This window comes from Callospermophilus lateralis, chromosome 8, assembly GCF_048772815.1.
Source record: "Callospermophilus lateralis isolate mCalLat2 chromosome 8, mCalLat2.hap1, whole genome shotgun sequence".
Taxonomy (NCBI): domain Eukaryota; kingdom Metazoa; phylum Chordata; class Mammalia; order Rodentia; family Sciuridae; genus Callospermophilus; species Callospermophilus lateralis.
In genome coordinates, this window is record NC_135312.1 from 3,922,155 (window position 1) to 3,946,474 (window position 24,320).

The following is a 24,320-nucleotide window of genomic DNA, read 5'->3' on the forward strand; positions in this document are numbered from 1 at the left end:
CCCCCCCACCCCCAGTTCCACCTCCAGGGTGCCACACCTAAGACAGTGCACTCACCAGCTCACATGTCCCCAGACACTGGGGAGGATGTAATGGTACAAAGGTGGGGGGACACCGTCCCTCAGAAGGGAAAGAGAAAAACTGGGTTATTCACCCAGTATTCAACAGGAACACGTTTTGTAAGCACCGCAGCACAGAGAGCCAACCTCGGACGCTGCACCATCCTGCACCCTGGATGCACAGGACAGGTGGCATCCGGGGTCCCTGTCACAGACAGATGTGGAAAGCCATGGAAACCCGGGGGACAGGAGGGAGGCCTGCGCCTACAGGAGGAAGTCAGCACTGGCGGGGGCGGGAGGAGACGCCTGGCTGTGGCGCAGCTTCTCCTCCCTCCAGAATCCAAATGTCACCCTCTGGCTAATGTGCCTGTGCGTGGGGCTAGCTGCGCTGCCGCCAGGGTCAGAACCCTTGGTAACTGCAGTTCAAGTGCTCAGCAGCAACCCTAGTCGTGGACGGCAAGACCAGGGTCCTGGGCCCACCCCTGCTGGCCGCTGAGCCTGCGTGCCCAGCACCAGGACGGCCAAGTGAAAGACACGGTCCCAAAATGTGACGTGACTTCTCTGCAAATTGTGTATCTACCTCTCTGAGAAAACAAAGCACTTTCTAGAATGGGCTTAAAAATCAAACAAGTGATGGGACCCACGGTGACGGTGTATGCACAGGGTCAGCGGGAGGAACGTGGAGGGCCTTGGGTTCCCTCTGTGCAATGGAGCAGCAGTAATATTGACTCCTATCCCCCGGGAAAATGGGGACTCTCACCTAGAGGGGATCAGTTAGCACAGCACTCAGGGTGGAACAGTGACCAACAGAAGGGGGACAGGCCACTGCAAGGTCAGTCCCATGAGCTGGAGCCTGGGGACATACAACCATTAAGGAGCCTGTCCTGTGTGGGGGCTGTCCCCTCTGGATGCCCAAGAAAAGGGGCTCCCAGCCCAAAGCCTCAGTCTGGGCCGCTCAGCAGTTTCAAGGACTTCCACCCTAGTCTCCGGGACAGAAAGGAACCCCCGCCCCCCGCAGGACCGGAGCGAGGGAAACTCCCCTGACTTTCCTAGCAGGTTCTGCTCCTTGTGCGTCCAGCAAGTGACAGCGTCCAGACACCCCACCACACCCTGCACAGCCTCTGAGCCATCCTTGGCCTCAGAACTGGGGCATCTTTCCATCTGGGACCAACAGATGGTCCAGGAACTGGCTCAGAAATTAGGTCAGTGACCTCCAGGCAGGGCAGAGTCTGGCACTCTGCCCTGCCACCAGTGAGGATGGGTCATGGCTGAAATGCTGCCCGCCAGGAATGAGGGTGGCTTGGTGTGGGTAAGGACCAGCTGTGGCCCAGGGTGCACATCCTGGTTCCAAATCCTGGCTCCGACCTGCCTTGAGCCTCAGTGTCCCTCACTGTGACAAGGGGGCAAGGATTGCCTCCTCAAGGGGTTGTTGGGTGGCCAGGGCTTCTCTGAATGTTCTTAATCTTGAACTGTCCTCAGGCACCGCCTGGGCACTCTGCAGATAAGCAAGGCTCGCAGGCAGAGGCAGGTGCTAGTGCCAGGCACCAGGGGGCCGTTCCTGGCCACTAGTCACTGGCCCCAGCACCCTTTACTCTGCATCTTGGTGACCCTTCCCCGGGAGCTATCACAGATGAATGCACAACCCCTTATGAGCTAAGGGTCCTTTTAGGACCCTCGTTTAGTAGCGAAGGCTGCTGGCTTTGCTGAGCTCCTACATGCCAGGGAGGACCAGGCCTGGCCAGCCCACGGAGACGGCCCAGCTGAGGGTTAGGGAGGCATTCCCCTGTGAGTAGCCATTATGTCCTAGGCTAATCAGTTTCCCCACAGGGAAGTGGTGCCAGCCCCGTAGCCTTGACGTCCCAAAGGTGGGACAGCCTCTCCAGGAAGGAACAGTCTTGGGGTCCTGGTTGCCACCTCCCGGGGTTGCCCCAACTCTGCCATGTGATTTCCCAGTGGACCTGCAGCCCACCCTCATCAGGGAGGCGGATGTCAGCCCAACAGGACTGCCGAGCACCACGCTGGGACAGAGGAGGCAGCTCCGTCCCTCCCAGACTACCCAAAGCCACCGTGAGCAGGGTCCCCAGCATGCTGAACTGAGGGGAACCGTCCCCCTCTGGCTCCCTGAATACTGACAAAGCCTCAGGACTGCCATGGGGTGAGCTGGGTCTCCCCCAAGTCCACGTACTGTAGTCCTCACCCCAGTGCCTGAGAATGGCGCATGTCGTTGGTTACGACGAGGTCCCACTGCAGCAGGTGGCCCTAACCCAACATAGTGGTCCTAAGTGGGGGATCTGGATGAATACCCACGGCAGGAGCCCGTGAAGACGAGGGAGAGGCCGAGCGCAAGGCCTCAGCCAGCCAGGGACCAGGCAGCAGGAGGCCCGGCCAGGCCCCCCTCCACCCCAGGAGGGTCCAGCCCTGGGACACCTGGATCTCACTTTTCCAGCCTCCAGGACAGAGATGGACATTTCTGTCATTGAACAGTTACAGAAGCTCCAAGAGACAGCAGGCCACTCCAAAGGAGAGGAGGACATCTCTCCTGCAGAGGTCAAGCCCCCTCTACTCCGATGTGACACTGGAGGGATGGGGCAGTGGGAAAAACCCAGGCCACAAGGTGGACAGGTGTCTGTCCCCCACTCACCAGCAGCTTTGGGCACTGAGGGTGGGTCGGGGTAAGCGCCCCCTCCCACCTGCCCTCCTCCTCCATCTCAGCCTCCAGCCCTGTCTGTGGCTGGCTTCTCGTGAAAGAGAATAAAAGGAAGGGAAGGGGGAGGGGAGGAGGAGCAAGAGAAAGCCCAGAAAATGGAAAGAAAAAGCCAGGCCTGGGCTCCTGGCAGGGCTCCTCCGATCAGCTCCTGCAAGGGGCCTGCCTGCCCTGCCCCAGGGGCCCTGAGGGGTGCTTCTGAGCAGCCCAGGGGCGGCAACTCAAACCAGGAAGAGCAGCTGGTCATTTCTGGGCCCATCTGGGGTCTCCTGCTTCACATTTCCAGCCCTCAACACCTCGAGAGGCGGCAGTGACTGGAGCAGGTCTGGACGCGTGCGAGACTGACCTAGGCCCACAGTGTCCCATCAACAGTCCACCTAGGGACCGGCCTCTCTGGCCTCCCCTCCTCTGTCTCCAGGCCCAGCTCTGCAGCCAGCCTGGGGGTCCAGCTCAGGGCTTCCCACGGCACCGACCCTGCTGGGGTCCAAGGCTGCACCCAGCACCTACTGCCACCATCAAGGGGCCCAGCACCTCTCAGAGGCCAGATTGCTCCAACCCTGCAGGCGGCCTCCCGCAGCCACCCCCCCAGGCCTCCCTTCCTCCTCACGCCCCCCCCCAGGGCTCCTCCCTGCCAGGTCCCCCTCGGAAACTCAAATAACACCCAGCAGGGCAGTGACAGCCACACCTGGGGCCTCCCTCCAGGAGGCTGTCCCACAGGCTCTGGCCCGCCCGTCCTGCCTGATCCTGCCTCCCAGCCCAGCCTTCCTTCTGGCAGAGGGACGCGGCCCCCATGCTGAAATCCCAGGCTTCCGTCTCCTCCTCTCACAGCCCACGCAATGGCCTCATTCTGTGCTCCCTGTCACACCACCCTGGGTCAGGCGCTGCCTCTCACCTGGTGTCACAATGACCGCCCAACAGGTCTGCCTGCATCCCTCCTCCGCCATCTCAGGGTAGATGGGCCAGAGGCCGGGTGTGTCCCCAGCTCTCATGTCCCACACAAACCACCAGCCAATCCTCTCACTGCAGCCTGGACCCCAAGGCCACCACCTGCCCACAGCTACCACTGCCCCCACGGCCTCTCACGGATCACACCATCGCCCAACAGGTCCTCCCAGCTCTCCGCTCTCCACCCTGGGCCCCGACTGATCCCCTAGAAGTACGGTCCGTCAGGCCCTCCTGTGCTCAAAACCCTAGTTCCCTCAGAGCCAGGCCAGAGTGCCCAGCGTGTGGCCCTGCTAATCCTGGCCGCTGTGGCTCCTCCTGCTCTCAGTCTGCTCAAGCCACCTGTGTCCTGGCCCTTCCTATGCTCACCTGCCCCAGGACCTTTGGACATTCTGGCCTCTCTTCTTGGAGGACATCCAGACACTCATCTGGCTTCCTCCCATGCTTTCTCCACTCTCACTCAAATTCTGTGTGGTCACCAAGGCCTCCCCTGACCACTTGCTCCTGGCTCTCCAACCCCTCACAACAGGTAGCACTTCTCTCGCTCGTCACTTTCTTCCTCTTTACCACACTTACGTCTGTTGCTCAATCTCTGCCTTTGCCCTTAGAATGTGAGTTCCAGGAGCACAGGGCTTCTGTCTGTTGTGTTCACTCAAATGCCCCCAGAACTAGGTCAGCACACAGACACAATAGGTGCTTAATAAACGACTGTTGCATTCTCACACGCAGACAAAGCAAAGCAAACAAGATGCGGCCTGTTGCTACCAGGGTCTCCTTTTCACCAGGGCTAGGGGGACTCCGTCCACGCCTCCAGCGGCTCCCTCCATCCGGGGTGAGGCAAGGCACCTCACCTGCACTGAGCTCTGCAGCTGCTCGAGGTGTTCAGGATGGGCAGCCCGGTGGGGCCCATCCTGCTGAGACTGGGCCTGCAGCCCAAACCCAGCCCCAGGGAGGCGGCCTCTGGGAAGTGCCTGCCCATGCGTGGGAGCTTGGGATGTGCTGGGAGGACTCTCATCCAGCAGGAAGGAGCAGGGCCACCCAGGGCGCTGGCACCAGGAGACGCCTCACCAGTGGGGACCTGTGCTTTCCCTGCAGCACCCCAGGGTGCTGAGACCTCACTCGGAAGGGCTCTGGCTCAAGTGCCCAAGTCCTGAGTGTCAACTCCCAGGCTCCTTGGCCTCTCTGGTCTGCCATCATCATTATGTCCCTGCGGCACCCCGCCACACCGGGCTTCTGCAGCCCCACAGTCAGGACGAGGTTTCCAAGCCTGGAGTTGGGGCTCTGGGGCTGGAGATCATGGTGCCCTGAGGTTGGCAGGTGGTAGGACTGAGGCCCCGGGGTGGGACTTCAAAGCCCCTGCTCTCAGGCCACAGGACTCTGGGAGCCCAGGTTTCCCTTGCCCAGGGCTGGCTGTGGACAGAGGGGGCGTCACCGACAACGTCTCAGGGCCCCCACCCCACCCCACCCCACCTGACCCTGACTTGAGGCTCAGCTGTCTCCCACCTGGGCTCCTGGGGACCAAGGCTGGATCTTAACAGTGCACAGGTTGAAGGTCAAGGTCGCCAGTGCACAGACTCCACCAGTCGTGGGAAACTTTTGCTCCCCAAAGACACGCTGGGCCCTGAGCTCTGTGGATGTGCAGGTGAACTTACATGGACACAGGGCCTTCCCTGCAGTCGTTAGTAAGAGGAGGTGACACCCATCAGGGCTGCCCTGGGCCAGTGGCTGGTGTCTCTATGAGAAGGAGGAAAGGAACAGGGAGACTGGGAGAGATGAGAGCACTGAGGACAGAGGCATGGCCACTGCGAGGCATGGCCACTGCGAGCCATGGCCTGCCAAGGACAGGCGGCCACACCAGGAGCTGGGAGGCAGGGAGTTCTCTCCGAGCCTGCAGGGACAGCACCGCCTGCTGACACCAATTTTGGGCTGAAACCCCAGAAGCATGAGAGAGTCTCTCTCCGCTGTGGCGAGCGCAGGCTGTGCTCCCCAGTCGAGGACATTCCCCATCTCGTCGCACTCACTGGGCAGGCCCAGGGCTCCCGCGAGGGGCCACCGCTGGGCCTGACTGGAGGCCAGGCCTCCTTGCTCTGCTGCTCCTGTGAAGCCCGGAGGCCTGTTGGAGAGAAGGCCTCAGGCACAGCCTCTGAGTGACCCCAGGTGGGGGCCACAGAGTAGGAGACGCAGGAGGCCCCAGAGCGGAGAGGCCCCTCCTCATCCCGGTGCTCATCCATGAGTGGTCGGACCCCCACTGCCTTTGGCCTCTGGCCATGCCACCTCCCTCCCCAAGAGCAAGGGGATCTCTGCAGGGCCCCATGCGCCAATCCCCGCGGGAGGACGGTGGCTGGGATCTGGCTTGGTGGACGGTGAGGCCCAGCTCTGATCTGGGCTCAGGGTGACAAGACCGACCTGAGAGGGGCTCACAGGTGGGCTGAGCACGTGGCCCTCATGGGGAGGATGCCCACCAGGTGTGGCCCTCAGCACCCCCCAGCTCAGCAGGACCTGCTCAGCTGCCGCCTCTGGCCTGCAGCCTCCCCTCAGCCCCTCCCTCCTCCCAGCTCTGGTGGGTGGGTGCTGTCCCGGAGGAGCCCTGACCAGCTCGGGCTCCCCCCAAACCCTCTCCCAGGCCCTTTGCCGCGGGCCTCCATGACTCTGTCCCCAGCTCAAGCAGCCCAGACCCCCTGAAGCCGCCTGAGCAGTTGACACGGCTCCCAGCCTCACCTGCGCCTCCTGCTCCCACTCGGCTGGCAGCACTACCCCAAGGCCTCTGCCCCCCAGCCTGGCTGGGCGCTTTCTCCTGGACGGCCACGTCACCTCCCTGGTGGGCTGCAGTGGGTCACCATGGTCCCACCCCCACCCCATACGTAATCTCAGCCTCCTGCATGGAGGGGGGCCACACCTCTGTCATGCTCGCCTCCAGCCCCCATGTCCCACCTTGGCTGCCCCCAGCTCACAGCAGGGTCCTGGGAAATATGTGGAACAGGCAGCTGAGTGAACCCCACCCTGGTGTCCCCAGATGGCCAGGTGGTGAAGATGAATCCCAGGCAGGGGACAGACATGTCCCCTGGAAGACCCAGGAAGGGCAAAGGGTAGGAGAGACGTCATCTTGGGAGCAGTGGGCATGGCACAGGGCTGGGGGACAAGCAGACCACCCTGCAGGACGCATGCAATGCAGGCTAGCATCCTACCTTCCAGGACACACACTGAACAGTCCCTTTAGGTAGGGCTGGACAGGAGACAGAGACACCTTCCTCCCCTTACATCATGAGGGGGACAGTGAATTGGTGGCTCTGTGCCCACAGGGGCTACTCTTCGCCCTTCTGCAGGCCAGGCAGGTGAGGGCTGGGCAGTGCGGCCAGCAGGGAAGGGAGGGTCTCCCTCTCTATCAGCAGCAGACCCCGGCTTAGGCTGTCTCAAGATGCTCTCCCTGGATCAAGCCACAGCGTCCTCTGTGCTCTCCAGGACCAGGCTGTGGAGACAGAGCTTCCTCTTCTGCTCCCCATCCCCACCCCCTGCCTCCAGATCAGGCCACCCACAAAGCAGCCCGCACACACCCTCCCTTGATCCCATCGCAGCCATGCTCGGCTTTCCTTGGGAAGAAACAGTAAATCACATTCAGAAAACTTTTGAAATAACAGAATTTATAAGAAGCCACAATAGTTCAGCAAACGCTGCTCTGGTTAGCTGCGGTTGGGACTGAGACCAGGGCCATGAGGAGTGACAGGCACCAGCAGCACCTCTGAGTGACAGCAGCAGGTGTGGCCTTGGGGGGACAGGCTCCCCACACATAAACCCCATGGCCAGCCGCACACCCAGGACTGGAACCAGCAGCGCCAACCCAGTGGGGGTGAACAGACCGTCACCTGGCCACACAGCAGGGCAGGCCAGCAAAGTGGGCCAGCTCTGCCCAGCTGCAAGAGACAGTGTGGACACATACTGGGGTGTCACATGAGAGAAACAGAACAGGAGAAAATGCTGCAGATCCCATGAAGGCAAGGTGCAAGGACAGGGGACCTTCACCCATGACGGGGACAACCAGGAAAGCCATCACTCTCACGGACACACAGCCGGGCACCAGGGACCACTGCACACTTGACTTACACAAGTGTGTGTGCAGTGAAAATTCACTGAACTGCCCTGTTAAGATGCGTGTGTTCTGTGTGTCAATCCCACCACAGTACAAAGACGGACGCTCAGACCCAGAGCTCTGCTGAGCAGGCTCAGCTTTCCCCAGAGGTTAGTATTTCTGAACGTTTTTAAATACATTCTGGGTTCAGCAAATGAGTAAATGCATTAAAGATAATGGGGGTGGGGTTGTGGCTCAGTTGTAGCGCACTTGCCTTGCACGCGTGGGGCCCTGGGTTTTGTCCTCAGCACCACATAAAAAATAGAATAAAGGTATCGTGTCCATCTACAACTAAAAAAAAAAAAAAAGATAATGGGATCTTCTCAGTGACGAGTAGGAAAAGTATAAATATCGAAAGGGACACAGCTGGAATGTGCTGTGTGTGGCAGAAATATCAGTATGAGCTCATGATCTTAGGAAGATAGATTGTGGGTGGGTGGGTGGACAGATAGGTGGGTGGGTGGATGAATGGATAGGTGGGTGGGATAGGTGGTTGGGTGGGTGGGTAGATGGATGGATGGATGGGTGGATAGATGGGTGGATGGGTGGATGGGTGGACGGATGGGTGGATGGGCACCTTATTTGTTTCTGTATCTACAGTGGTATGTTTCTGTTTTTCTACACACACGGCCCCTTCCGCCTTCCTTCTTGATCTTGTGAGTGAGCAGTCACTGTTTACCCTGCCCTGCCTGGTGAGTGCCGGAAGCACTGGCAGCACCTCAGCTGTGAGCACACTGGTGTCCAGATCCTGGTCTCTAAAACCACTTTTCTTGGCAAGCAGGCTGGTCCAGGAAAGCCCAAGAGGGGCCCGAACGCTCGTCCCAGGCAGTCTAGGAGGGCCGGGAATGCCAGGGCCAAGGCAAAGGGACATGATGGCTCCACAGGGCTCCCAGGGTCGGAGCTGGAACAACTCAGGAACAAAAGCCATTTCTAGTCAAGTGGACTTGAACCTACTAAATGCAACTTAAAATCACATACACAAGACTTCAGAATAATCAAAATACAATAAAAATCCATAAGTCTTCAAGAGACGGGAAAAGAAGGAGGGAAGAGGAGAGAATAGGGAGAAGAAAATACAAATTAATAAACGCGGAAGGAAGATGGGGCAGTGAATTAGTGGATAGGAGACCTACATGGTCTCAAAATAATTTTGTTAATATGACTTATTAATTACAAGAGGAAATAGTAGCTTTACAGAGGAGGAAAGGAGTAGATCCCAACCAAGGGGTCGGCAGTGACCACCCTGGGTACACCAGCATTGTGTGGCTGGCACAGGACACACTGACAAGGCCTGCGGCAGCTGGCAGGCCACCCACCAGCAGCCCACAGCCCAGGTGGAGGCCCAGGCCAGCAGCCGATGGACCCAAACCAAGGGGCGTCCGACAGTCGCTGGCCCATACTCCAGTTATAAGGGGCCAAGAAGGGCTGCAAGGGGCACCCAGAGGAGGTGACCAAGGGGACGTGAGCAGAGAGCATACCCTGTGACAGGCTGGACTGCCCTGGAGATAACCTGCCACACACAATAGTGCTGGCGCCCAGGGAGCCCGGGCTGGGCTGCCTAAGTGTGTCAACAGACTGCCAACACAGCTCCCAACTTTACACCCGCCCTGTGATCACGGAAGACAAGGTGTGGGGAAGCAGGGGGACAAAGGACATGGCCTTCACCTGCACCGCAGGCTAGGAAACCCTACCCCCCTGCAAATGTGTGTGTGTGTGCGGCTGAGAGGACAGACAGAGGGATGGAGGGACAGATGGGCGGAGGGATGGGGAGGAGAAAGGCGGGCGGGTGGTCTATGGAGGATCAATGACGTACCTGGGGTGAGGATATGTGTGTGGGAAGGGACACTGGCTCCTCCACTGTTTCTTCTAAATTAAAAATTACATCAAAAGGAAACGCGGTACAGGGACACGCTTGGTTCATCCCCGTTCCTGGTGCAGAGTTCCCAAGTGCCATGAGTCTCCCCATGGCAGGAGGCCCCCGTCCTCAAAACGCCTGAGTTTATTAACCAGCTGACTTGGCCCAGGGCCCTAATAGCCTCAGGATGGGGTTGGTCACCAGAAGACTGGGGGACAGAACTCCCAGTGTCCACTGCCCTCCAGGGGTGCTGGAGGTCCACTCTGTTACAATCCTCGACCAGATCCAGTGAACTTTGGGAGCGGGACCCATGGAGGGGCTGTGCGGGCGGCAGGATGCCCTCGCCTGCCCCCGCCTTGCCCTCCCTGCTCCGGTGTCCTTCCTCAGCAGCTGCCTGTCAGGAGCCACGGGCCTTCCTCAGTCCCAGGAGCTGCCTCCTAACAAATTATCAGGCTGAGAGCCCTGGAACCCTCCACTTAAAGCTGCCCTCCAGAGACAGGGCGCCCTGGGACTGCCATGGTCTGAAGCGGGACGGGGGGGGGGGGGCTCTCGGTCGGAGCCTCTCCCCTCCGGGGCCTGTGAACCCTGCAGTGAGTGTCGGGCTGACTGGAGTTGCAGGCACCCAGCTGCAGGCGCAGAGGGCTGACTGTGGTGTCCAGACAACACCGCGACCCCCAAAACATACAGACGCAGGGCAATCAGAAGCCCTCCAACACTGTGGGGCCGGAACTGGCACAACCACCTGGACTCCTTCTGGTGCATGCCACCCACAGCTGCAGACCCGACCCCCGCCTCTGCTCCCAGAGCCCAGTCTGGCCCATCACTAAGACGTGCTCAGAGACCGCAGGGCAGCAGCGTCCATGCTAGCTGGAAACGATCCACCTGCCCATCAAAAGGAAAAGGCAAATAAACCGTGACACCCAGTGGGAATTCCACCCAGGAAGGAGTGTCCACACAGCATGGCGGGCCTTACAAAGGGAGCACCTAGTAAGCAGGCCCAAGAGACCAGGACAGGAGGACAGTCTGGCCTCTGGAAAGCCAGCCTACATGGAAGATGCTTCAGGAAGTGACATGAGGCTGGAAGGTGAGGGAATGGAAGGTCGGGGGCTCCCAGGCCACCATACCTTCATACCCCAGGCAGGACCTTCTGCTTGCTTCCGCCTTGTGCCTGGCCCTGGGCAGCTGTGGGTGGCCATCGGCAGGCAAGGAATGAGCCGTGGGAGTGGAAGCGCAAGGCCTGCAGGCCAGACCTCCACAGAGCCACCCAGTCCTGCTCCACCCTGTGCAGGAACTTGAGGCCACTCACCCCAGCTCACGCCCTCCCTGCAGCTGAGAACCCCGTCCCACCCCTCCCTGGGGTGGTCCCCTCCCCTGGCCCCAAGGAACCAGAGCCCCTGGAAATCATTTAAAGGGCTCAGCATGTAGGATCCCATTCCCTGGCAAGCCCAGCAGCCTGGAAGGACGACCAAGGGCTGGGCCGCATTCCTCAGGAGAGGCCCGGGGCGCCTGGGCCACCAGCCTCAGCTTCCAGGGCCTGGAACCTGAGTTGCAGGTGCCCACTCGTGGGCAGGCCCACAAGACACACAGGGAGCCCCAGCGTAGCCCCTGCCATGGGGCCTGGCAACGGGGCCAAGCAGGAGGCTGCCCTGGAACTCTCCCCTGGCTGTGGGCCTCAGCCCTCTGCACCTGTGTGTTTTTGTGGGTGCCAATGCTCTTGCCTAACAACTATTTCAAAACCAAGGAGGAAAAAGGACAACAAGTGACACAGGTGGAAACAAGCCCTTTTGTGTTTGTGTGCTATCAGCAAGCGTATGCCTGTCCACCAGGCGCCACCCATGTGGCCTTTCACAGAAGTTTCCACAGTGAAGAGAAAAGCTGGGCTCTGGATCGCACAGGCTAGAGCTTCCCGCAGGCACTGTGAGGCCAGCAGGCTGCAGAGCCCAATCCTGAGCATCTAAACCCCCTCCCAGCCTCCCGGGGTGAGCACCCCTGTAACCCCTGCATCTCAGGAAGCTGAGGCAGGAGGCTTGCAAGTTTGAGGTCAGCCTCAGCAACTTAGGGAGGCTCTGTCTCCAGAAAAAAATAAAAATAAAAAGGGCTGGGGATGCAGTGGTAAACCCCCCGGGTTCAATCCCCAGTGCCAAAAACAAAACCCAGACCAAGTGTCCTACAGTCCGGACCAGAGCCCAGTTAGAAAGCAATGGGGGTGGGGGACTCGTTCCCTGTCCTCTGGAAACAGGACAGATTCTTTTCCGTACCTCCCCAATGGGAGCAGGAGATCCCCTGGTCTCCCTGCAGGAGGAGACCCAGGCCACCCAGCAAGTCAGGACAAGGTATGTGATAGGAAGGGGGCGGGGAAGGGTGTTCCAGAAGCTGCCAGGCCTGAAGAGGGCAGGGCCAGGAGGGCACCTGGAGGCAGGCCTCACTAAACAGGAGTGGGCTCTGAACACCTGCAGGGAGGAGGAGGCAGAGGCCAGCAGACAGGGGGGCAGGGCGGGGCTGTGAGTCAGGCTACAGGAGGGGCCGGAGGCGGGTTTATAGCAGTTGGCCAGCAGACCAACCCTGAACATCTAAACCACCTCCCAGCCTCATCTAAACCTCCCCTGCACCTGCTCAGGGACAGGCCGGAGAGCTGGGTTTATAGCAGCCAGGCAGCCAGGAGCACCGGAACGCCAGTCACTGGGCAGCATGCTGTGTGCCCTGCTTCTCCTGTCCAGCCTCCTGGGGCCCACCATGGCTGGCCCCATCTCAGGCCCCCGGGACTGTGCCAAGGGACCCGAAGTGTGGTGTCGTGACCTGCAGGAAGCTGCCAGGTGCGGGGCTCTGGGGCACTGCCAAACAGCTGTCTGGAGCAAGCCCACCACCAAGTCCCTGCCCTGTGATGTGTGCCAGGAAGTGGTGGCTGCTGCTGGCAACGGGCTGAACCCCGACGCCACTGAGTCCGACATCCTGGCCTCAATGATGAAGACCTGTGAGTGGCTTCCCAGCCAGGAGTCCTCAGCCTCATGCAAAGGGATGGTGGACGCCCACAGCACGGTCATCCTGAGCATGATCAGCAGAGACCCGGGCAGCTCTGCAGCCCAGGTGTGTACTGCGCTCACCCTCTGTGAGCCGCTGCAGAGGCGCCTGGATGCCCCTGAGGGACCAGGGGGACCACTCTCCCAGGAGGACACCTCCCAGGCAGTGGCCCCATTCATGGCCAATGGGGCCCTCAGCTTCCACCCTCCACAGAAACCTGGGGGTGCTGTGTGCCAAGAGTGTGTCCGGCTGGTCTCCCAGCTCCAGGATGCTCAGAGGTCCAACTTGACCTTGGCAGGGATGAACGTCCAGGCTCAGTGTGACTCCCTGGAGCCGGGCCTGGCCCTCCTCTGCAAGAGCTACATCTACCAGCTCTTTGTCCCTGCAGAGCAGACTCTGAGACTTCTCCCACCACAAGGGGTCTGCAGGAAGGGTGGCTTCTGTGAGGAGCCTGCCCGCCAGCTGGCTCAAGTAGCTGCTGTGGACGGGGTCCCCTCCCTGGAACTGGGGCTGCCGAGGAGGAGCGAGGTCCAGATGAAGTCAGGCCTGACCTGTGAGTTGTGCCTGGATGTGATCCAGAAGCTGGACCAGTGGCTGGTGACCAACAGCACCGAGGCCATGATCAGCCAGGCCCTGGAGCGAGTGTGCTCCCTAATGCCTGCCTCCATCCTCCAGGAGTGCATCACCTTGGTGGACACCTACAGCCCCTCCTTGGTGCAGATGGTGAGCAGAGTCACCCCAGAAAGAGTGTGTAAGGCCATCTGGCTCTGTAGCAGCCGCAGGCAGGCCAGGGCCATCTCGGGGACCCATGCTAAGGAGCCGTCCCTGCTGCTGAACGAGGATGGTCAGGGCAGCTTCTGCAATGGGTGCAAAAGGCTGCTGGGTGTGTCTTCCCAAAACCTGGAGCTCAAGAGCACCAAGCGGGACATCCTGAAAGCCTTCAAGGGCGGCTGCCACATCCTGCCCCTGCCCTACATGGTGCAGTGCAGCCGCTTCGTCACCGAGTACGAGCCAGTGCTGATCCAGAGCCTCAAGGAGATGATGGACCCCGAGGCTGTGTGCAGGAAGATGGGGGCCTGCCACGCCTCCAGGGTCCCACTGCTGGGCACCGACCAGTGCGTCCTGGGCCCCAGCTTCTGGTGCAGCAGCCCGGAGGCCGCCGAGCTGTGCAACGCTGTAAGCCATTGCCAGCGCCTCGTGTGGAAAGAAACGTCCTTCCACAGCAGGGAGCACCCGTGACCGTGGCTGCCAGAGCCCAAAAGCCTGTGACTGCTGGCCCTGGAGGCTTCTGCATCCCACAGGGACCCCAGGAGGTGGGTGCTGTCCCCATCTCCATTTCACAGATGAAAACCTGAGGCTCTGAGGAGGGGGCTGGGAGGGACAGGCTGAAAGACGAAGCCAGATATTGGTGACCCCGAGGAGCTGCCTGAAGGTCTCTGCCATGTGACTCAATGCACAGGACAAAGTGCACCACCCAGCCAAGGCTGCCCTTGGGCGCCAAGCCGAGAAGCGCAGCAGGGGTTGTGGAACCCTCGGGCCCCAGGAGCCACGGCGGAGGTGGTGGGAAGGTGGTGGGCTGGCTAGTCAGACTGGGCCTCCCGTGCAGAGTTCAGTGTGGGACTGGGTCTCAGCCAGGCTACGTGGCTCGCCCAGCCACAGCTCAACCTGAGGTCACTGGGGTGATTCCCCAGGGACCTGTGAGGTGCCAGCATCTCTGCACTCCCTGGGGGGTGCCTGGACCCAGAGCCATCCTTCCAATGTCTCCACCCACCTCGGGACCCTGTCTTCTCACTCAGAGCTCAGCCTCCCTGGGGCTGGGCAGAAATCTTGGGGTGTGCTCAAAATCGGGAGAGCAATGCATGCTGGGTAGAGCCCAGGAAGCCCCCGTGGGTTCGGGGTAGCTGTTGGAGGTCGCCCTCCGGAGCCTCAGTCTTCAGATCTGTAGATTGGGTGGCCACACCCGCCTCACAGGACACTGAGACAATTCCAGGAGATGTCCTCAAGCCCCTTCCCAGAGGCCGGCCCCCCAGGTCTGCGGGGACCAGCTAACCCTGTCAGGGGCCAGTGGGAGCCTGGGGAAGTGGCTGTGCAGATGCTGTATAAACTGGGAGCATTCTCCAAACGCCGTCTGCGGACTTGGTCTTGTTGGTGGTGCCGGGCGGGACGCAGGGCCTGGCCCAGCGGGCAGATGCTCTCCCGGGTCTGCTGCTTCAGCCCCCGTGAGAGGCGTGGCCCCTGGGCTGCAAGGCCCCTCCTCCTCAGCTTCTTCAGTGTCCCTCCAGCAGGAGTGTCCCTCCCCCAGGCTCAGCCTGCTCAGGCCCCACTGCCGTCCCCTCCCCCGGTGAGGGAGAACGGGGCCTGACACCTGCGCTGTCCTCCAGCCCCATGCAGGGCCATGTGCAGTAGGTGTTCAAACATCGGGCCCACACAGGAGTAGAAGTGGTCACTCCCCATGCAGCCTGGGTCAGGGAGGCCACTCAGATGAACTTGCTCCAACCAGAGTGCTGGCCCAGCATGAGCGGTGGACCCTCCTGGGAGGCCTCCCCCAAGGTTAGGCGACCATCCCTGGCCCAGGCCATGGCTCCAGGGACATAGGCACGGCTGGCCAGAATTTCTGGGCTCCTCCACCCTGGCCGCTGTTGGCTGGGCGAGCCTGGGCACACCAGGTGGCCCTGGAAGGTGATCACACTTGGGAAGCGGCCTGTGTCAGAGCTGAAAACACAGGCACCTGACGTCACCGACATACTGTCCCCGTCCCGCAGCCCACCACCTCCCCAGGCTCTCTGCTGGCATGTGTCCCCACCAGACCTGCCCCTCTGGGACAGGCCAAGCCTGTGCCTCTATTCTAGCCTGGGACCCTGGCTGACATTCGTGGTGATATGTCTCAGCTTCCTGACCTGATGCTTCCCCAGAGACATTGCCAGCCACACGGGACAGCCAGAGGCAGGCACAGGGAAAAACCACATCCTGGGTGACCATCTAGACGGTGGGCAGTCAGGGCAGGGTCTCTCCTGCCCTTTCCCCTGGCCTTCCCCCTGGGCCTGGGTGCCTGCTGACCAAGTGTGTCCCCACAGGTCCCTTGTCCACAATGAGCGTGTCATGGTGCCCAGTTGGCAACAATTCTACAGGGCCACACCCACCCAGGGCTGGCCGGGACTGGGTCCTGAGCACCGCACAGGTCCCATTCCAGGCACAGGGGCCTCACTTAATGTCCTTACTCTCCTACCTTCATTTGTCCCACACCAAAGCCAAGGAGATCCAGGGTGGCATTTGCTCAGTCCCTGTGACCTCACTCAGCTCAAAGCCAAGGCCCCCACCTCTGGCTGCACTGCCTGCCGGGGACCCCCTGGGCCTTGCTCCAGGTCCCTCTGCTGCCCCATCCCCTGCAGAGCCTCCTCAGCTGGCCCCTCGGGAGGCACTCTGGATGCCCCTGCCTTCCTCTCCAGCCCTTAACACCTAGGACACTGTTAATGTGCCCCCAACCCTCCCCCCAAGCTTGTCCTGCAGGAAGGGAGGGATTGCTCCAAGGTCCCTGCCATATTCCCGTCACCTAGAGCAGAGCTGGCTCAGAACAGGGACCAGGACAAGGAGAAGTACCGAGCCCTGCCACTTCAGAATGTTTCAGACAAAACCTCCCCCTGGTCTGTCCTGAAGGGCACAGACGGCAGCGCCAGGCGCCACCCAGGGCTGTGTGCTGTGGGGAGCTGCTCTGGGGGGGCCTCCAGGTATGAAGACCCCCATAGACAAAACAACTCAGTCCCACCTGGCTCCAGTGACCTTCCCAGGGACGCTGTGCAAACCAAGGGCATGCTCCTCAATCTGCAGCAGGACGGGTGTGCCAGGGACCCCAAAGCAGACCTCAGCGCGAGGGTCCTGCCCCTCTCCAGCAGGGACCCAGCCCGTCCATCCCACCCCCATGGTGGTCGGCGGTCAAAGGCGGCTCCTGTGGGGTTGCTGGATCACGGGCACACCTCCAGCTCCTCGCCCTCCCCACATGGTCCCCTCTTGTCCTGACTGCCTCACCCCACTCCTAATGAAGCCCAGAGTGGGGTGGGGGCCAGGAGACCAGACCCCTGGCTTGAGTGTCCAGTCTCCGTCTCTCTGGGTTCAGAGGGCCTCCACACCTGCAGGACACAGGAAATCCAGCCTTGAGGACTGCGCTCCTGGACCCCAGGACCCAGGCTGCCCTGGACAGCCCACGCACAGCTGTCCTGGGAGTCCATCTGCACCCTGAGGCTGAAGGGGCGTCCGTTTGGGCCACAACTGGAGGGGTAGGCGGCTCCTGGTGTCTCGGGGGGCCTCTCCTCTTCCCCACTGCTTGAGATGGGGAGAAGGAATCTGCTCTTCTCTGATCTTGGGGGGAACTAGGCAAATGACAAGCCCTGGTGGCTGAAACCTCAGCACCACATTCTGTCCCTCCTGAGGCCCTTGGGGAGGGAGCCTGCATGCCTCATGGACGCCTGGCCCTGGGGCCCCCCCAGGACTGGCCCACGATCCTGAGGGACCTGTTTCCCTCCCAGATTAGACTGGACCAGACAGGCCCAGAACTTGCACAATGCCAGAACCGGGCCCCTCCTGTGGGTCCCAGCCCCAGCCCCGTGGCCTGCAAGAATGCCGGCCATGCTGTCCCTCCCAATTTCTCCAGCAAGGTCAGAACCCCAGGAGCTGCCACGCGCGAGTCTTCGCGATTCCTAAACACTGACGGTCTCGTGAGTTATCTTGAGTCCTCTGCTGGCCAGGCCAAACCTGTCTGAAGACCAGGCTGGGGCCCCCTTGAGCCACAGAGAGCCGTGTTGTGAGAGGACGGCCATGGCCTGGCCTCCTGACAAGGACGTGGCCGTCCCGAAGCCTTGATGCTTCTTCCTGAAGCCACGACCCACCCAGGGAAGGGACCGGAGTCACTGTGGAGCTGATTCCCAACCTGGGGTGGGAGGGGCGCCACTAGAACTGGAAATGACTCCCACTGGGCGACATTGCAAACTAGAGGGGAAGCCCCCACTCCCACCCCCCGAGCTGATGTTCCCAAGGACACGAGGGGCCAGACCCCACAAACAGCAGGGAGACAGGCTCTTCCATGGTGGACCCCACACAACCCTTCATCTGGGGTCTCAAGAGGGAAGCCCATGGAGACAGGAAGTCAGGCCATCCTGGGGGACTCCAGAGTCACCCCATGGCAATCAGGGGACAGGGTTCTGGGACACACAACTCAACTGAAACTCCAGAGCTCCTGAACAACAGCACTGTCCCAAATGTCACACTCAGGAACGTGAAGGAATGAGGCCAGCCCTAGGGAGGCCCGCGGCCTGGGCACCAGCACCCCTGGAAGAGGCACACCCAGGTCCCTGAGCTGGGCCTGCGGGTGGCGCCAGGCCGTGGGAGGCCAGAGCCAGCTCCCCACCCAGAGCAGCACCCACACCAGCACCGGGAGCAGAGGTGGGGAGCACAGAGCACCACAGAGGCCGTGGGGCCGGGGTCCCCACACTCTCTGTGGCTGGTGGGAGCCTGTCTTTGTGACAGCTGGTGGGCAGATGTGTGGGGCTCAGGCATGCAGAATGCCCAGGGCGGGCGGGGACAACCAAGCCATTGGGTCCTCTGCCAAGACCCTCCTGAGAGGAGCCTCACCCGCACAGGGGCTCTGGGTAGAGGAGCTGCTGGAGCGCCCTGCCACCTGGCAGAGGTGGGTACCGCGCACCAGGAGGTGGGACCAGCAGGAGGGGCTGCAACCAGTGCGCAAGGTGACTGTGGGCAGACGGCTAGACCACTCCAGCCGTGGTCTCCTCTCCCAGAGCAGAGGACTGGGTCAGCTGGGCTGCACAGCTGACCCCAGCTCAGACGGAGCTCCCAGGCCCCCCGCCCACAGACACCTACACCAAGGGCTGTCTGCGGCAGAGGAGCAGAGGCCAGAGGGAGCCTAGAAACTCCTTAGAAATGAGCAGCTAATGTGGCGCAGCCCCAGGGCCAGGCGGGGCCTGTGCTCCCGAGCCTGCTCCCCACACAGAGCCAGGGAAAGTATGGGGGCCAGGGTGGCAGGCCAGGGGCCCAGAGCTCCAGCAAAAGCTGGCCGCACCCCACCTGCCCTTCAGGGCCAGAGGCAGTTCCCCTGCTCCCCCGACCTCTGTCCCCAGAACCACAGAGTGCCAGGAGGCCACAGAACCTCAGGATCAGTGCATCCAGGGACAGTAGCTTGAAACTGGCCATGGTGAGGGAATTTTCACCATGGGAATTGGAACACCACCGAACATGGCTGTGAGGTCTTCACCAGCACACATCTGCCTGAAGCCCAGGAGAGACGGGCACCCAGAGAGCGCCAGCGGCAGCCTGGCCTCCCTAGGACTGACTGGTGCCAGGGGAGACGGGGCCTCCAGCAACAGAACATCCACAGGCCAGCATCTCAGACAGGCCCCAGAAAGCGTCCACCTCTGCCCTCCACTCCAGGGGAGGGCCTACCACGTACCAGTGCTGAGCTGGGCACTGGGAGCTGCGTCAACAGATAAGGACGTTGAAGCCTGCCACCTAATGGGGCAGGGCTGACAAGCCACATGTAAGGACACAATACAGAGGACGATGTTTGAAAAGGAGAACTTCATTAAAATAATACCATGGGAAATGCATTTAAAGAGAAAAGCACGTGTGGAATGGCATCCTATACAGGGTAGATAGGGAGGTGGCCCGGGGGGTGACGTTCAGCTAGAACCTGGCGAGGCAGGGCCAACATCCCCGGAGAGGCTGGGTGGGGTGACGGCTGGGGGGTGGGGTGACGGCTGGGAGGTGGGGTGCCAAAGAGGCTGGGGGCTGGAGTGAGAACTAGGCCATGGAGAACCAGCAGGGTAGTGGGTGGGGATACCTTGGGGTGCATCGAGGGGGCCCCGGGACCCCAATGTGGAGGAAGTCATGAGTTAGTTAGGAGCTGGTCAGCACTGGACCCCCCTCTCTGAAAGCTCACTTGAAAGGCTGGGTGGCCCCTTGGGGAGACCATGTGCAGGTGTCAGGTAGGAGGTGCTGGAGCTGGGCAGGCAGGTGCCAGGAGACAGAGACAAGGGTACCGGTTCCGAATGTCCAGGAGAAGAACCACCAGGGCTTGTCGATGGCTGAGATGGGGGAAGGATTGGGTCTGAGAAATGGCAGGATGACCTTGCCCAGGACAAACATGCAAGTGGACCAGAGGACAGGGACCCCGAGCTCACCCAGCTCTCCTCTCTCAGCTCTATCCTGCATGGCCAGTGGCCTTGAGCATGGTATAGACCCAGCCCAAGCAGGCCAGCTGGTCCACAGGTTCCCCTCCATTGGCAGCCATGCCTGGCCCATGACAGTCCACCTTTGGAGGAAGGCTGGGGTGGGAAGGAAGGCCCAGCTGCAGGTCTACAGGGAGGCATGGGGGGACACTGGGCCTCACAATGAGGCGAGAGGACAGGGACAGCAGCGGGGAAGGAGGTCAACTAGAGTCAGCTTCCGCAGGTCGGAGCAGTCCCACAGTGGCCAGGCAGGGGTGAGGGATCATGCCCTCTGGTGCACTCTTCCCCAAACTGTGAGGCTGGAGGAGGGAGAGTCTCCAAGGTGGCACAGACGAGGCTGGACTCCATCTGCTCTGGGTTCAACTCGTCTTCCAAAGTCCCGGGTGTTGAGGCCAGGAGGGCGGGGTCCCCAGGATGTTTACAGGGTTCACAAGAAGCACAGAGGCCTGAGCTGGCAGCTCACTGTCTCACCACACGCTGGCCTCTGTGCTGGGGCTCTGGATGGGGCAGCACCAGGCCTCACCACATGCTGAGCCTGTGTAGCCTATGTAGCCTCCAGATCACTGGGGCTGTTTGTTACAGCAGATGGCACACCCTGACTAGCTGAGCCTGCCACGTCAGGATCTCACTTCCATCCATGTTTCCCAGGAACCCAGCATGTCCCTGGACCAATGCAGAGAGGGCTGCTCGCCTGAGAAGGACTTGCCAATGTGAAATTCAGGGGACACTCAGAAGAAGGTGGACTCAGAAAGCCAATGACTGGAGAAAAGCTCAACCAGCTTCCTCAGAAAGAGATCCACACACTCCTGAGCAGGGGCTCTCACTGCAAAAGCTTGCAAATCTGCCTCAACCAGGGAGCCAGAGGCCAGGAGAGCTCTCTGTAAAGAGAAACCCCAGGAGTCAGGCAAGGGCACCCAAGGCATGGGCCAGATTCGATACAGGGTCCTCTGCATGGTCTCAGAGGCCACCCAGTCCCTAGCACCTGGATCCCTGACCCTCTTTCCAACAAGGCTGCTGGCAGCTCCAGTGTCCATGGCCAGCCAGGCCCACGAGGGACCTCCTCTTGGTAGAAAGACCTTCCCTGGACAGAGTCCCAGATCCTCACTCTGCCCTCTGGACCCCACAGCACTGCCTGCCTCCTGACCCCCCGGACATTGCTTGGAAGCTGTGAGACAGTGTCACACCTCCCCAGACCTTCCCTGCTCCAGACCACGCCCCAGTGGGCAGAAACAGTCCCTTCCTCGTACCTACATCCTAGGCAGAGATCCTCCCATGAAGGCCAATTGCCCAAGGTCACTCATAAGTGGAACAGCAGGCTGCTCTGGGCCTTGCTGTGGTCCATGAAACGTTCAGCAGTGATGTTAAGTGAGTCCTGAGCCTGGGCCCTGAGGCCTGTGCACTCTGTGCTTCTGGAGTCTCTGCCCAGGTGCCATGTGCATAAACGCAGGCTAACAGACGCATTGCCAGTTAACCCTTCTCCCTCAAGCAGCCGCCAACCAAGCCTAGAAGCAGAGAGATAATGACTGCTGGCCAGACATGTGACTGAGCCCATAAGAACAGAAGAGCCACCCAGCTGAGCCCAACCCATACTGTCCATCTTCAGAACCATGAGCTAACTGAATGGTTATTGTCTTCAGCCACCAGTTTGGGAGTCGCTTTTTATGCAACAGAAGCCAGCTGATACATCCCCATGGCTGCTCCTTGTTCGATTTCTCCCACAGAGGGCACCACTTCCAGCTCCCTGATTTCTAAGCTAGGCTTTGTAAGACACAATGCCATTTTTATAAGGTTCTCCATGACGTGGGGACCAAGAGCTCTGGGACCAACGCAGTTCTGCCTCCACCATGCCCCACCTCCACTCAGTATCCCAACTGCCTCAGGTTTTTTAACTGCTGTGCGCTCCACCTGCTGGCTACCTTGAGTTCATCCTGCAGTCTTGGTAGGATCCACTTCTGCCAGCTTCGCCAGGCTCACCCTGGGCTCACCCTGGGCCCGCCCTGCTGCCCCCCATGGCACACCCTCCATGAGGGAAGCCTGCTGCTCCAGGGCTTCCCTGGCCACTTGCCTGCCTCCCTGCCAGTGTGTCAGTCACCAAGGCAGAGGCCACATAGGTCATTCAACACTCCAGAGCCTGGGTGCCCCTGGAGTGCGCTAAGCACTCAGAGAACAGGAGGGAAAGGGGGGCGCCCATGTCTTTGATGGGGAGAGCTCCCCGCCAATGGCACTTGAGCCGGCAGAGCCATTGGTACTGTGCTTCATAAGTACCTGACTACAAAACCAGCCACAAAGCTCAGCTTCCTCCAGGTCCTTCTAACCCTCCTCTCCACCTTCCTGTGTCCCCCAAGCTAGCCACTGATGATGCCTTAGGCACCAAAGTCCCCTCCTGACCATACCCAGGGGAGGGGAAAAGGCAAGCCACCTCTCTGGACCCTCCATGAGCTGTGCCTGGTGGAGGGCGGTGACCACAGGGAGAGATGGGGCCAGTAGGATTGAGAGTGGAATGGAGGTTAAGGGCCACACCCAGGAAGAGTGAGTCCCACAGTCACTGAGAACTTGGCTGCTGACGCCCTCTCAGCAGGCCACCAGAGGGGGGAACACAAGCTTAGACACAGCAAGCAATTGCCCAAGGTCACTCATGAGTAGCAGAGCTGGGACGTCTGGAATCAGGTACCAAAGTTCTCCCAAGTAATAATGAGTATTATTAGCTTCTATCCCCAAACCAAAATAAATACATCAGTAACATTTGCAGCATAGTAAAGATGGCTGGGGAAACCTCACCCCCAGGCACCACACAGTCCCATCAGCTCCGGCTTTGTAGCTTGGAAAGCAGGGCCCAGGCACCCAGGGGCTGTTCCCAGCTCCAGATGATGGATAGCACTGTGGCACCCAGCGCCAGCACCCACCTCTGATGCTACCCAGCTGCTGCTCCATCTTGGAGGGTGGGTGCCTGCAAACTGGTTTATGGCTCATCCTTCAAAGCACACTCAAGCGAGCTTTATTACATAATAGAAAACAAAGTCCGTTTTCTCATACAGTCCCCACTCGGGCACTTGTTTTAAAATGCAATAAATCTGCAGGGCAGAGTGTGACTCCGATGCATGGGGCAGCAGATTTCAGACTGCAGACCAGACAGAAGTCTGTGTGCACGTGGGTTTGCATGTGTGCACAAGTGAGCAGGATATAAATGGTGGAGAAAGTAACACACGGGATGCTGTCCCAGCCCAGCTCCTCTGGGGAGCACAAGGTAGAGGCCTTGGCATCACTGCATCTGGAGGGGTGAGTGATGAGGCTCTGGGGCCCCGGCATCTTCTCAAAGGTCACTTACACTCTGCCAGATGCCTAAGCCCTGCTGTTTCCCTTCACTGTCCACTCCAAATGCTGTCACCCAGTGTGTTCATCTTTGTCCCCTGGTCAGTCTTTCACTTGACACAACCTCCTGCTGTCATCTCTGGAGCTTTCATGCTTCTATGCACAACTACATAATGTCCCCACAACAAGTCCACATCCTAACGTTGGAGCCGGTGTGCATGTTCTCTGACGTTGCAGATGTGACCAGGTTCAGGACTTTGGGATAGGAGATCGCCTGGACTGTGCGGGGTCCTCTAAAAGGGCGAGCCTTTTTGGCTGTTGTCCAAGTATGAGATGCACAGCAAAGAAGGGTCAGAGGTTGGGCCAGGGCTGCTCTGAGCACAGAGGGAGGATCATGAGCCAAGGGAGGCGGCAGCTGCACTGCAGCCTCAGAAGCTGGAAAGGAGAAGGAAAGAGATGGCCCAGAGCTCGGGAAAGGAATGCAGGCCTGTTGACATCTTGATCTTAGCCCTGTGAGAGCCAGCTGGACTTCTGACCTCCAGAGTGTAGATCATGCAGAGCGTCACTTGGAGCACGGAGTTGTGGGTGATTTATTACAAGCATTAGAAAACCAATCACCCTGTGAGTCAGCCTGGCTCTGGGGCCCCCCCAAACATGGGCAACCCCCAGCCTCTGTGCCACTAACCCCCAGCTCCCTCCTGCTTCCCCACGGCACCACACACAATGTGGGCGCCATCTTGGATTTCGTTTTCTGCTGCCGGCTGGGGACCCTGGAGCACGGCTCCTAGGTTCTCTTCATCCTGAGTCTTGGTGGCTCCAGCAGTCCCTGGCACTTTGCAGGACGCTGGAAAGCAGCTGCAAATGGCTGGGCCTTGGGGTGTTCAGGGTCAGAGACCTGCGGCCATTAATGAGATTTATAGAACAACAAATGTATCCTTGTCTCTCCTCTTCAAGTCTTTTTTTAGCAGAAGACAAACCCACCCAAGGAAGGGAGGCCGGTCTCACATTTATCTTCTTTCTTCTTGCCTAAATGGCCCTGTAATTTCTCCGTTCCCCAGGAACATCGATAACAGCCTCAGA

At 60.1% G+C, this 24,320-nt stretch overlaps 2 protein-coding genes across 2 annotated transcripts in view; one reads left to right on the forward strand and one right to left on the reverse strand.

The window, feature by feature from the left end:
* The window catches only part of Sorcs2 (sortilin related VPS10 domain containing receptor 2), a 291,097-nt gene that overhangs the window by 120,036 nt on the left and 146,741 nt on the right, over window positions 1–24,320 (reverse strand). The gene's annotated exons all lie outside the window — the stretch shown is intronic.
* Window positions 12,313–13,938, forward strand: Psapl1 (prosaposin like 1). Its single transcript, XM_076865091.2, has one exon. The coding sequence runs from the start codon at window positions 12,370–12,372 to the stop codon at window positions 13,936–13,938; it is 1,569 nt and encodes a 522-aa protein (XP_076721206.2). The 5' UTR covers window positions 12,313–12,369.